Here is a 13,923-nt window from a genome sequence, read left to right as displayed (position 1 = left end):
GTGCTGCCAAAATTGATGAAATTTTAAGCGAACACTCACGAAAAGTAGCATTTATAGCGAAAGTTTCCTAGCAGCACTTGCTCACTCTAACAGGCGCTGCACCAGCATGTTGGTGGTGTTGGTGCCCACCCTTTGTTCTTTATTTGCCTTCGCTCCTCGCTCGGTTTTCTTCGGCCTTCGATTGGAATGGGTATTCAAAATTCAAACGTCAGAAGACTTAGCGCGTTTGTTATTTTGATGGTGCTTGCTAATTATTTACATTTTTCGGGATTATTTTTCAAGTGAGTGACTAAGTAATGGTCTAAAGAACATGTTGCCAGTAGTTGGAAGCAATTTTATATCTTAAGCGCTTTGAAATCGTTAGCGCAAGTGAAAAGATATTGATGGCGACTTTCGTTAAGCAGTTAACCTCTAATCTTGCGTGTGGATGTGTGTGCCACTAAAATAATGAGAAATGGTCTCGCAAAATAGAAATTATGATCAAAAGTGCATTAAATTTGATCTTTTTGGCCAATAAATGGCATAAATTTGAGTGCTGTTGCTGGTAAGTTTATAGCCTAAATAGTATTTTTGGAGCTTCAATCGAGCATCAAACTCTCCATATGACGAAGAAAGGTGTTTGATTAGAAAGGGTATATTTCCCCTATCACCAGTTTGGTTTTTATTTTGGGATCACAGATATTTTTTCCTAGCGTCTGCCAGATGTAAATTTACACATTATTAAAATTAATATTAAAGCTGTTTTTCTGACATAAAAGATGTACCCCTTTTAGATGTTATTTTACCATGATTTCTTTTACTGTGCAACATACCATAAAATGGATAGTTTAATTGTTTCGTAGAACAAAAGCAACTCAAAATATCCTAAATAATGGGAGAAATATAAATAGGATGAGAAATAATCTAAAATCAATTTCAAAACTTTGCGATAACTTTTTAAAGATTCCTTTCTTTGAATTCAGTTAGATGAAAAAATCCATACCTGATAATTTTTTTGAAGAAAAAAGTCTTGTTAAAAAATAATCCATGTTGAACAAATAACTTATAAAATGTGCATTAAATTTGTATTGTTTTAAACTCAATTCTCACAATTAACCTTACACTTAAAATACTCAGTGGCAGTGCGTGGCCGAATGGTTACGCTGTCCGCTTTGTAAGCGGATGATTCTGGGTTCGATTCCCATCTGCTGCAACCTTCCATCGGATGAGGAAGTAAAATGTCGGTCCCGGCCTTGGTTGTTAGGCCGTTGAGTCATTCCAGGTGTAGGAGTCGTTTCCATGCCAAAAGTACAAACAACACACCAAACCAAGCCTACTCCGGTGGCATCGCTGGCGGCGGTTGGACTCGCAATCCAAAGGTCGTCAGTTCAAACACTGGGGTGGAAGCAGGGTTGCCAGGTTGCCAGATAAATCTGGGAATGCCAGAATTTTCAAGTGTCAACCTGAATAAAGATTCACCCTTTTCTGTGCCAGATATTGCCAGATTTTTCACTATATGCCAATTTTGAAAGACTTCTTGATTAAAATGAACGAATTTAGTGAAGATCAAATAAATTTAAAAGTGTTTTTTTAAAGGAAAGTTAAATTAAAAATTTTTGAAACATAAAATCAATTAAACCATCTGAATTATATTTTTTATTAATGAATTCAGATCCACCCTCCATCCAAGATTTTTCGATTATCGTCTGCCAGATTTTTCCAGATTTTTAATCGGTTATTGGCCAGATTTTTCAAATATTGACCTGGTAACCCTGGGTGGAAGGTTCCTTGGAGTAAAAGAGGTTTGGGTGCTCTCCCCATTCAAGCCTTCGGACTCCTAGGTTCGAGCAGAAACTTGCAATAGAGACCACAAAAGACCCGAAAAAAAACGAAACTATTGGCACTACGCCCCCCGGGGCATGGCCTTCCTCTAACGTGGGATTTCTGCTCCAGCGCCTCTGACGAGACAGGAGAAACCGGGACCGACGTTTTACTTCACCATCCGATAGAAGCTCAGTGGATAAGGCGGGAATCGAACCCGCGTCTCATAGCATCATCGGGATCGGCAGCCGAAGCCGCTACCCCTGCGCCACGAGACCCAACAAAAGACCCGGGGGTCGTTAATATGGATGCCAATTTTTACCAAAAGTATTTTTTACAATTTGTGAAAATTTGAGTATTCTACACTCAAATTCCAAAACAATGTAAATCTGTAACGAGTTTTCCGTCGTTTGGTACCCACATTACAGAATGTTGAGTATGAAAAACGTCATTTTGTAAAAAAATAGAATTTAACAAAAAAAAAATATAAAACATGACTATCATCCATCAAAAAATATCGTTTTATGACGCCCATAATGCAAATTATATATTTTTCAGTATTAAACTAAAGAGCATTTTGTGAATATTTGAGTATTAAATCATAATATTTTTAAAACAGTGCAGAACTTGTCTACTTTTGAGTACCCTCCATTTTTTTTTAGTTCTTTGAATTTTTGCTTATAATTTTTTTGGACTTTTTTTTTAAGGAGAGGTGATTTTTTAACAAATATTTGCAACATTTTTATAGTGTTTAATTATTAATATTTTCTCCACTGTTGAAAGTAAATTTATTGCAAACAAAAGTCAATCCAATCCTAAATATATTGCAATTTTTTCTTGTCTATGATTTCGATGAGATATTTCATGATTGGAGCGATCGGCAGACAATTCTTTCCCTTGTGCGATGCAAAATGTAATACTTGCTGAGTGGTTTTCACAAAAATATACTACAATGAACGAGTAATATCTCGTGATTAGACGGATCAATTTGGCTGAAATTTCGGGCTTAGGCTTTCAAGATTTATAATGTAATGTTGTCAGATTTTGAGATTGAGTACTTATCAAAATTGCAAACAGAACCAAACATAAAATAAGTTTATTTTTTAAAATCAACTTTTAATAAGAATAACCTCAAAGCAAGGTCGAGATTAAAGCTGGCTCAAGATTTGATGGCACATTTTAAGAAACTTTAAAAATAAATAAATCCATCAAACTACATTTGACGTATTATTATTCTGAGATTGACACATGAAGTAAAAAAATTGGAAGCGTTCTGAATGTTTGGCTTATTCACTCATGATCTCGCTATCAAAAATATCAACATAGGAACTATTAACGAATTTTGACCTACCCGCTGTAAAGAACTTGTTCTGGTTTATTTTATTTCATTATCTTCTTATCCCAATAAAACATAAACAAAAATTAAATCCGCTTGAAAATCGTCAACAAATCATTTCAAATTGCGAACAGTTTCATTTCACCAAGAAAAACAAACCTAGCTCTAAATTGCCCCTCCTCAAACATCTCCAAAGAAAACAGCCTCGAAAAATCCCCAGCAAAGCTCAAATTTAATCTCATAATTTTATTACGCGTCATTGTGGAAAGATCCACTTAAAAGGACTGTTTTTTTGCTGCTACTACCACGAGGAATTACTCTTTCATGTACCTTCTACCCGATGGTGGGTAGGCCACTGGAGAAGACAGCCCCCCCGAAAAAAAAACGAAAACTCCCGGCCGAGTGGTGGCGTGTTTTTCATTAATTTAATCGCTTCATTTTTCCAGGTTCAAAATTTTCCCATTTTCCCGCGGTGGCTGCTCCAGCCAAGACCCACTCACACACAGTTACTAATAACGTTTTTCTTGTTCTTCTTCTACACTTTTTTTTGCAGATACGACTACGAGACTTTATTACAAAATTCAACATTTTGCCTTGTGCCGAGAGGACGTCGTCTAGGATCGTTTAGGTAAATATTTGCTTCCGTCCCTTTTTTTGCTGCCTTTTTCCTTCCTGCTGTTCCCACCTGGTTGGGTATCCCCCCTCACCCCACCCACTGACAGCGGAACCGGACCGGGGATGTCCTTTTCGCAGCACACCGGCCGTTGTCTCGAGCTTTGCGAAATTATGTGATATTTCATGAATTTTTGATGACCAGCAGCAGTGCGGGGGGCAGCGTTGCCGGAAGGGCCGATGGTGGGAAAGATTAACTTGCCATACAATGGGAAGAAAATTTTGCGAATTTTGTTTTCTGTGGATAATCACATTTTTTGTATTATTATTAATTTATTTTTTTGAATAAAATTCCCCTGGTTTTCGTATAACCTAATTACGTTTGGGAATCAAATTATTTTTTTTTTAATTCTATTTGGCTCGAGCTTTGTGGGGGCCTTCACTATGACCAAAGATGCCGTTTTTTGTCGTTGGTTCAACTATACAAGTCTTCATACCATTGTGGCAACTACACAGTGGTCCAGATCGCAAAATTAAGTGGAAAAAGAAATTTTCCGAAAAATGGTGACGTTTTGGAGCTTTGGTGTCTTGAGAAGAGTTGTTGCAAATGGAAAGGGGCAACTTTTCGATTGGTTGAAAATTAGGGTGGTTCACAATTAGAGTGATTTTGAAAATCTAACTTACAGAAATATTTTTGGGATTTTTTTCGTCTTGTTGGGCTTGCCAATTCAAGCAACTTTGTCGAAGACACCAAAATTTTATCTCGTAATCTACGCCTTCTATGATCAAATTTATAGAAAGCATCTGAGCAAACCTTCAAAATCTGTTTTTTGAACGTGACAATTCAGGGACAATTACATGAAAAAACATATATGTGGACAATTTTACTATGATTACGAGATTACGAGATCTAATATTAGTGTCTTCGACAAAGTTACTTGAATTAGCAAGCCCAACAATTTTTAAAAGACGAAAAAAAAATCCAAAAATATTCCTGAAAGTTAGATTTTCAAAAAAAAACCTTACCATGTACCCTAATTTTCAACCAAACCAAAAGTTTCCCCTTTTCATTTGCAACAACTCTTCTGGAGACACCAAATCAACAAAACGTCAATTTTTTTTCAGAAAATCAATTTTCCACTAAATGTTGCGAGTTCACAGTGGTCCAGTGTGAACTGTCCATACAAAAGTGGGACGCAAATATTCGAAAAACTGTATCTCTCGAAGAAATTTCCTAAATGATTTGGTATCTTCGGCAAAGTTTTGGGTATAGATAAGGACTATGGACGAATAAATAGTAACAGTTAAAAAAAATCTGCCAAAAAATAGTTTCCCAAATCTTGTTTTTTGTTTATTTATTGATTATAATAATTTAGGAAGCAAAAACACGCATTTTTTTTGAGCCATATAGAAGTACGCCCAAAAAGTTTGCTTCCACGTTAGGATTTTATATATAAATCTTAGTCAAACAGGTTAAGTAAAATCGAATTTTCAATCGAAAATTATTTTATTTGGAAAAATGTGTTTTTGAAAAAAATGAAATCTTATCCAAATAATTTGTTTACTGCTAATTAAGTAAAATCGAATCTGCGATACAAAATTACTTTAAAGAAATGTTAATAAGGTGCCCATGAGTGTCCATTTCTAATTTTTTTAATGGTTCAGAGAATTTTCCAAAAAGTGGTCTAAGAAACATTTAAAATCTAATGCCAATAACGCAGCAAATATGGTCCAATGAACAAAACATTTGTGAAATTTTCTGATCCTTACGAAAAAAATATTTTGAGAATTTTGAAACCGAGACTAATATTCTAAAAAGGCCAAATATGCAATATTATGCACTTATGACATGTAAGTCTCGATTCCTGAGATTATAAATTGGGTGAGACTCAAAAAATTTCAATTTTCCTGTTTGTTTTTTACTTTTATCCACTGAATCTCACCAACTAGAGGTCAAATCTTCAATGTTTCTTATACGGATTTTGAGGAAATTTTCTGAAACTTAACGGTGCACATCAACCAAGGCTTTTGCACCCAGATTTTTGTAACAAACATTTTGGTATCTAACTATCGACTCAAAAGTTGCGGTCCTCTAACATATCAATAAGTTTCAAAAATTCAAAATACGAACGTTTGGTAATAGATTTTTCATTAAAAAATATTAATTCAAAAAGTCTGTGAATTAAAATTTACGACAGCCTTGCTGGAGACCAAGTCATTCAAGTCGATCAGTAAATTCCTTCAAAAGATTCAGATTTTCGAATATTTACGTACTGAGCAATTCTCTACGAAATCGGTCTTTTTTCTTCAATTTTAATTTTTGTATTTTTTAATCCGGCTGAAACTTTTTTGGTGCCTTCGGTATGCCCAAAGAAGCCATTTTGCATCATTAGTTTGTCCATATAATTTTCCATACAAATTCGGCAGCTGTCCATACAAAAATGATGTATGAAAATTCAAAAATCTGTATCTTTTGAAGGAATTTTTTGATCGATTTGGTGTCTTCGGCAAAGTTCTTCGGCAAAGTTGTAGGTATGGATACGGACTACACTGGAAAAAATAATACACGGTAAAAAAAAATTTGGTGATTTTTTTATTTAACTTTTTATCACTAAAACTTGATTTACAAAAAAACACTATTTTTAATTTTTTTTATTTTTTGATATGTTTTAGAAGACATAAAATGCCAACTTTTCAGAAATTTCAGGTTGTGCAAAAATCACTGACCGAGTTATGAATTTTTAATCAATACTGATTTTTCAAAAATCGAAATTTTGGTCGTAAAATTTTTCAACTTCATTTTTCGATGTAAAATCAAATTTGCAATCAAAAGTACTTTACTGAAATTTTGATAAAGTGCACCGTTTTCAAGTTATAGCCATATTTAAGTGACTTTTTGAAAATAGTCGCAGTTTTTCATTTTTAAATTAGTGCACATGTTTGCCCAGTTTTGAAAAAATATTTTGAAAAGCTGAGAAAATTCTCTATATTTTGCTTATTTGGACTTTGTTGATACGACCTTTAGTTGCTGAGATATTGCAATGCAAAGGTTTAAAAACAGGAAAATTGATGTTTTCTAAGTTTCACCCAAACAACCCACCATTTTCTATCGTCAATATCTCAGCAACTAATGGTCCGATTTTCAATGTTAATATATGAAACAATTGTGAAATTTTCCGATCTTTTCGAAAAAAATATTTTTGGAATTTTCAAATCAAGACAAACATTTTAAAAGGGCGTAATATTGAATGTTTGGCCTTTGTGAAATGTTAGTCTTGATTTGAAAATTCCAAAAATATTTTTTCGAAGAGATCGGAAAATTTCACAAATGTTTCATATATTAACATTGAAAATCGGACCATTAGTTGCTGAGATATTGACGATAGAAAATGGTGGGTTGTTTGGGTGAAACTTAGAAAACATCAATTTTCCTGTTTTTAAACCTTTGCATTGCAATATCTCAGCAACTAAAGGTCGTATCAACAAAGTCCAAATAAGCAAAATATAGAGAATTTTCTCAGCTTTTCAAAAATATTTTTTCAAAACTGGGCAAACATGTGCACTAATTTAAAAATGAAAACTGCGACTATTTTCAAAAAGTCACTTAAATATGGCTATAACTTGAAAACGGTGCACTTTATCAAAATTTCAGTACAGTACTTTTGATTGCAAATTTGATTTTACATCGAAAATGAAGTTGAAAATTTTACGACCAAAATTTCGATTTTTGAAAAATCAGTATTGATTAAAAATTCATAACTCGGTCAGTGATTTTTGCACAACCTGAAATTTCTGAAAAGTTGGCATTTTATGCCTTCTAAAACATATCAAAAATAAAAAAATTAAAAATAGTGTTTTTTGTAAATCAAGTTTTAGTGATAAAAGTTAAATAAAAAATCACCAAATTTTTTTACCGTGTATTATTTTTTCCAGTGTAGTCCGTATCCATACCTACAACTTTGCCGAAGACACCAAATCGATCAAAAATTCCTTCAAAAGATACAGATTTTTGAATTTTCATACATCATTTTTGTATGGACAGCTGCCGAATTTGTATGGAAAATTATATGGACAAACTAATGATGCAAAATGGCTTCTTTGGGCATACCGAAGGCACCAAAAAAGTTTCAGTCGGATTAAAAAATACAAAAAAAATCGAATGACCGAAATCCTAGAGAACTGCTCTACTGTAAAACGGGGTGACTTTGATAGCCGGGCCGATTTTTCCGCAAAATGAAGAGTACAATCAAAATACGTACGGAATTGTTTAGAATCATACTGACCATGGTAGAGAAGTGTTCGAAGTACCTCAAGAAGAAGTTTTCATAAAATTTTGAAAAGGTTAAGAAGTTAGTTAACTATAGTTAAGGAAATGTTGATGATAGTCATTATTTTGAACTTCTCTAAGTATCATGATTTTCTCAATGAACATGATTTTGAATCGGAAAACGGAATGCATTTTCTGATTCTTTGGACAATTTTCCACTAGGAGAAGGTTAAATATGTTTGTAAATAATAAATAATGTGTTTTTGACACACAATAAAAAAAAACTCCAAATGTATAGACAATTTTAGTTGAACAAATTTCATAAAAACTTGTGATTCGTGCTTCGAATTCAGTATAAAATGCAATATAAATCGATAGTTTTATAAACAAAGCTAGTTCTAACAAATTTCAGGTCAAATTCCGACTTTTTAATAATTTTACCTCAAATTTATATGTATTTTGTTAAAAAGCTTTTGAACTTTGTTAACTAAATATAAAAATTGATTTTGTTTTTTCTTAAAAAACTATATCAGCAACTTAAGCGATGGTACATTTGACGTAAAAATAAAGATTGAACATCTTAAATATGATTTTAATAAGAAAATCAAAGTCACCCCGGAATTCAAACTAAGAATTTTCAACGTAACTATTTGTTTAAACGTAATTCAAAAACTTGTTTTTTTTTTTCAAAAATGGTGCATTAACTTTGTGTGGCCTACCTCAGTACATGTTTCAAAAATAATAATCTTGAGAAAAACCTTACCTGTTGGAAAATATTCCAAAAACAGTTCGCGTCGAGGCCTTGGAAGTTGGGCCATCAGTCGTGTGGTGTTCGTCGGGGGGATCGGTGTGTGACGTCGCGCGCGAGAATCCGCGAGAAAGTGGTGGAAGATTCTGGAATCATTGAAAAGAAGTTCGCGTTGAGGCCTTGGAAGTTGGGCCATCAGTCGTGTGGTGTTCGTCGGGGGGATCAGTGTGTGACCCGACGAGCGAGAATCCGCGAGAAAGTTGTAAAGATTTCTGGAATTCATTGAAAAGAAGTTCGCGTCGAGGCCTTAGAAGTTGGGCCATCAGTCGTGTGGTGTTCGTCGGGGGGATCGGTGTGTGACGTCGCGCGCGAGAATCCGCGAGAAAGTGGAGGAGATTTCTGGATTTCATTGAAAAAGGGATTCACGTCGTCGTGTGTATATTCACTTTCATTTAGTTTTGGAAGCCCTTCCCATAGCATCGTTGCTCGGATGGCACGACGGCGGTAGAAGTGAAAAATCGCGATTGAGGAATTGATAAGTCCTTCTCATAGCGTCGTAGCTCGGAAGGCAACGATTATGTTTCCTGATCTATTTAAAATTGCACGTCGCCGAATAAATCGATAAATACAATAACATTTAATTTTGAAAGTCCTTCCCATAGCATCGTTGCTCGGATGGCACGCCGGCGGTAAGATGTGAAAAGTCCTTCTTATAGCGTCGTAGCTCGGAAGGCAACGATTATGTTTCACTTTCTGGTCATATCATCTACCAAGATGAATCCTGACCTTCCCTTTCCTTCCCCTACTAACACAATTCCCCACTTCCCGTGATGCTTGAAGGAGATGCTGTGGATTCAACGGTCTCATGCGGTGTCAACAGGTATAGAGCGACAAACTCTGTGTCTGATGAGTCTGCAACTTCAACTATCGGACTAACATTCCTACCTTTGTTGAACTGCATCTCCTTGGGGGGGCGCCGGTATTGACTTGAAGCAGAGATCTTCAGGGGTTATACAGGGAGGATGATTAGCTCCCACTAATCATCTGTTGGTTCATTGTGTAACTTCAGCTGATCCGTCAATAACGGAGTAGCAGCTCATTGGCAGTCAACCATGCTCATGCTGCTCTGCTGCTCATGCTCAAGTTGAAATCCTATCAAAGTCACCCCGAATTACTCTACCATTTTTGTATGGAGATTGGTATTGGTAAAACAATGACACAAAATGGCTTCTTTTGTCAAAGTTTGAGCCTAATAAAAAAAATCAAAAAGAGCCCATTTCCGGAATTTGAGGAGAATTGCCCATATGTCTTGAAGTACAAACATTTATGTTTAAAGTCTCTCTAGAAGTCTCATTGAAGAATGTGACTTACTGCAGTTTGGTTCTTTTTTAAATGTATTTTGTACACTAATTGTGAACAACTTTAACCCGGTTTAAAATTGAATCAAGTATTCATATTTGAGTTTTTATAAGAAATGATCGGAGCTAAAAAAAATCTACATTTTGGTAAAATTAAACCCATTTTTTATCATTATTGTTACAAACGCTGTTCAAGGATCAAGTTACTCCAAACAATTTAAGAGAGGTCATTCAAAAATATCACTCTTGAATCTCCTTCCTCACACATAAAGCTCCAAATCTTTCCCGACTACCACACTTTCGCGCTCAATCTCACCTGTGTTCACCCCCTAACCCGGCTCCAAGTCATCTATCACCGCACTGACATTATAATAAAAGATAAAAAGCGAAAAAGAGAGAGAAAAGCTCAAGCAACAAAAAAAAACAATCGCCCTCAAGCCAAAACCGTGCCGAAATCCGATACACGGCAGGCAAAACCAACAACCAGAGCCCCAAAAAGAACGGGGGGAAACCGTTTTTCCCTCCCTGGAGCGAAATTTCCCTTTTCCCCGCTCCGTTTCCAGAGCGCAGTGTGAAAAACGCTTTTCCGAGCCATCTGTCGATGCCACTGCAGCGCTGTTGTTGGCCCACACACACAAACAGCCCGTACTTTTTTGGTTATTTTTTTTTTTTTTGTCTTCTTGTGAAACTCTTCCTCGGGGTATTGTCAACCGTTGCTGTCTCTTTTATTTTGCTTCTGCTTCAAGGTGCAGCAACGGTATCATGTCCGTGGAAAGGGACACTGTGGAAATTGTGAAAAAAATATAATTTTAACAAGAGTGTTTTTAGTCATTTTCCAAACGACAATTTTGTGTGAAACTTCACAAAAAAATAAAAATATTCCGAACAATCTTTAAGTATTACAAGCATCAAAAAATAAATCCATGATCGATTTGGAAAATTTTGATCATTAATCGACCTTTGATTTTCTTTATCAACTTTAACCGTTTCCAAAAAAGAAGTCTTTAGTTAGTAGAGGCTTTCGAGACAAATTTTTGAATAACTCAATATCAGGTACTAGAGTTATAAACAATTTTCAAAAATATGTTTATTTTAATATCGAAAAAGTGTCATTTTTTATGCCATTCAAATCAAAGCCAAAATGACTATAGGAAAAAAAAATCGAAAAATGTGCAATAAAAAATATGTTATTACACTAGAAATAACATTTTTAAAATCAATTAAAAATAAATGACTCCCTCAACCATTTTTTTTTTTCAGTGTTCCCCTATTGCTTATCATCCACTTTTCTTTTCTTTTTCCCTCGTTACACAGGTTCCTCGAAGCGCTCCAGGCCGGTTGCATCCCGGTGCTGCTGTCCAACTCGTGGGTGTTGCCGTTCCAGTCGAAAATCGACTGGAAGCAGGCAGCGATCTGGGCCGATGAAAGACTGTTATTGCAGGTAAGCACTTTTTGTACTGGTTTGCAGTAATTTTACTTTTTTTGTCTTTAAATGGAAGGCCCAGGAAAAACGAAACATTTTACATTGTGTATTTAAGGTTTTGTTTTAATTGAAAAGAAATTGCAGCAAACATTACATTTAGAGAACAATTAGTCCATTAGCTCATTGCTAGTAAGCATCACCAGGGCCTATCATCACTTACTTTTCAGTTCGCGATGGAGTCGGTATCATTTTTGGTGCTCTGCATTTCAGTTGTCTCTGCGGACTTTCAGAGCTTTTTCCAGCAGGTATTGAGCAGATCAGAGGGCAATGACGTGGCCTTTGTCGGACTAAACTCGGATATTCTGGAAAGTGTTTTGCAATCTTCGAAGAATTTATTTGAAATTCGTTTGATCAATCCAGAGAAAGGTAAAGCGACGAGACGATGTTCACTGTTCATAATCTACAAACGGAATTTAAGAACTGAAGTTAGTATTTGAGATCATCGGGATTTGCTTGTTTCTAAATTAGTTAATTATTCTCAGTTTTCCAATACACCGTGCTTTAACCATGACGGATATTTCATAATCATTTTGGATGAATCCAAAAATGTCTTAGATGATCATCGAGATTCGTCACGATCTCTTCAAAATCTTGGAATAGCAAACGCCATCTTCGTAATTTATGGACGGACCAGCTCATATCTTGAATTCTTTTCATTCCAAAAAGCGCTCACAACTCAAGATGCTGTCGACCATCTATTCGCTGACAAAAGTGCCATGTTTCAAGGTTATAGATATCAAGTCCTTCGAAGAGTTTTGGCTCCATATTTCTACGTTGAGCAAGATCAATTCGAGGGATTCGACAAACAGTTGTTGGATATTATCAGCGAATATCAATCTGCAACGGTAGAATATGGCGAGGGAGGATACATCGAAGACAACATTTCATTTGCTTTTGGATATTCCCAAAGGAGAACATCTTTCGACTTGAGTTTGTTTCGATCTCGTACCGGCATAAAGACAATTTTGGACAGAGCGTATCTTCCCGAATGGGATCATTTGTGCATTATAGTGCCAAAGCGACATCGTCGGATGCGATTTCTTCGATTAATTAAACCTTTTGAGACAAATCTATGGATCCTTATCGTAGTGCTTGCTGCCATAAGAATGATAATGCGCAGATACGTAAATGTTAAGTTGCTTGTACTAGCGTACATTTTTTGGAAATTTGTTCTAGCGGAAAGTTATTTAGCAAAAATAATTCAATTTCTTACCGACTTGAAGTATTTTCCGGATCCAGAAACCGTTGCCGAATTGATTCATCGAAAGGAAAAATTCGCAATTTACCCCGAAGAGAAAGGAATACTTGAAGATTATCCTGAAGCGGTCATACATATTATAGTCAATAAGACGAAAACACATTTCCTAGGGAAATACGCAATGATCCGGTTTTGTAAAGTTGCAGAGTTTTTCGAGCATAGTAGGCAAAATTTCAACACCCGTACAAATGACAAGCTGATCATCATCCTTAAGGAGCGTCTCGGACCGTATGCCAGTTGCTATGGATTTGCAAAGAATCATCCGATTCGGAAGATTTTCGAGCGCTACATGAGGCAGGTATTTGAGTCCGGAATATGGCGCAAGATCTACGACCAGTACACCACCAAAGAGGGTCGTTTTCTTACCTTTTTAAGACAAAACGAGTATCCAATCGATTTCGAAGATTTTGAAACGCTTTGGATACTACTTGGGATTGGAGTGGTAATTAGCATGATACGTTTTCTTGTTGAAATGTGCAAGAAACGTTGATCGATGTTATGCTTGCCTGGTCTAAATGTTGTGAAATTGAATAAAGAGTTTTCTGTGTGAGAAAAGTAAATTTTAATATTCACACTATTTTGTTCTTGAAACAGATAAATTATATTCACATATTTAGTGCGTCCATCCCGGGAATTCCCGGGACAAAATTTCGGGGATTTTTACAAAACTGGAAAATCCCGAATTCTGGGATTTTTTATAATTTGTCTCGGGAATTCCCGAATTAAAAAAAAAAACAATTTTTTGTCGGGAATTTCAGATTTGGTTGTGGAAATAGATAAACAGTTGAATACATAGTAATCTATAAAAAAAAATTTAAAGCATTAAAATTGTTGTTCGGCATATAGGGGAACTATACCCTTTCTCAGCCTATTTCTATTATCGGCCTATCAGCACTTTGATCATGAATTACAGCTTAAATAAAGTGTTTTCGACTGTTCTAAAGAAATAAATAGCTCAAATCAAAGTAAACAAGCAACTCTTCATTGTTGATACATCTGAAAATGTTGTTTTAATAGCGGAAAACGGCAAAAGTGATGAGAATTGGTCGAATTGCTTAGTG

General features: G+C 35.4%; 1 protein-coding gene across 5 annotated transcripts in view; it reads left to right on the top strand.

Annotated features, from left to right (window-relative positions):
* The window catches only part of LOC6052726 (exostosin-1), a 402,218-nt gene that overhangs the window by 328,517 nt on the left and 59,778 nt on the right, over positions 1-13,923 (top strand). For all 5 annotated transcript variants that reach the window (XM_038255001.1, XM_038254998.1, XM_038255000.1 and 2 more), the window contains exons 4-5: positions 3,690-3,764; positions 11,436-11,562. In XM_038255001.1, coding sequence (XP_038110929.1) covers positions 3,690-3,764; positions 11,436-11,562 — 202 coding nt within the window. The remainder of the gene's footprint in view (positions 1-3,689; positions 3,765-11,435; positions 11,563-13,923) is intronic.

The sequence above is a fragment of the Culex quinquefasciatus genome, chromosome 2, assembly GCF_015732765.1.
Source record: "Culex quinquefasciatus strain JHB chromosome 2, VPISU_Cqui_1.0_pri_paternal, whole genome shotgun sequence".
Lineage (NCBI taxonomy): Eukaryota > Metazoa > Arthropoda > Insecta > Diptera > Culicidae > Culex > Culex quinquefasciatus.
The sequence above is the reverse complement of the archived record's forward strand: the minus strand, read 5'-3'. Positions and strand labels throughout refer to the sequence as shown.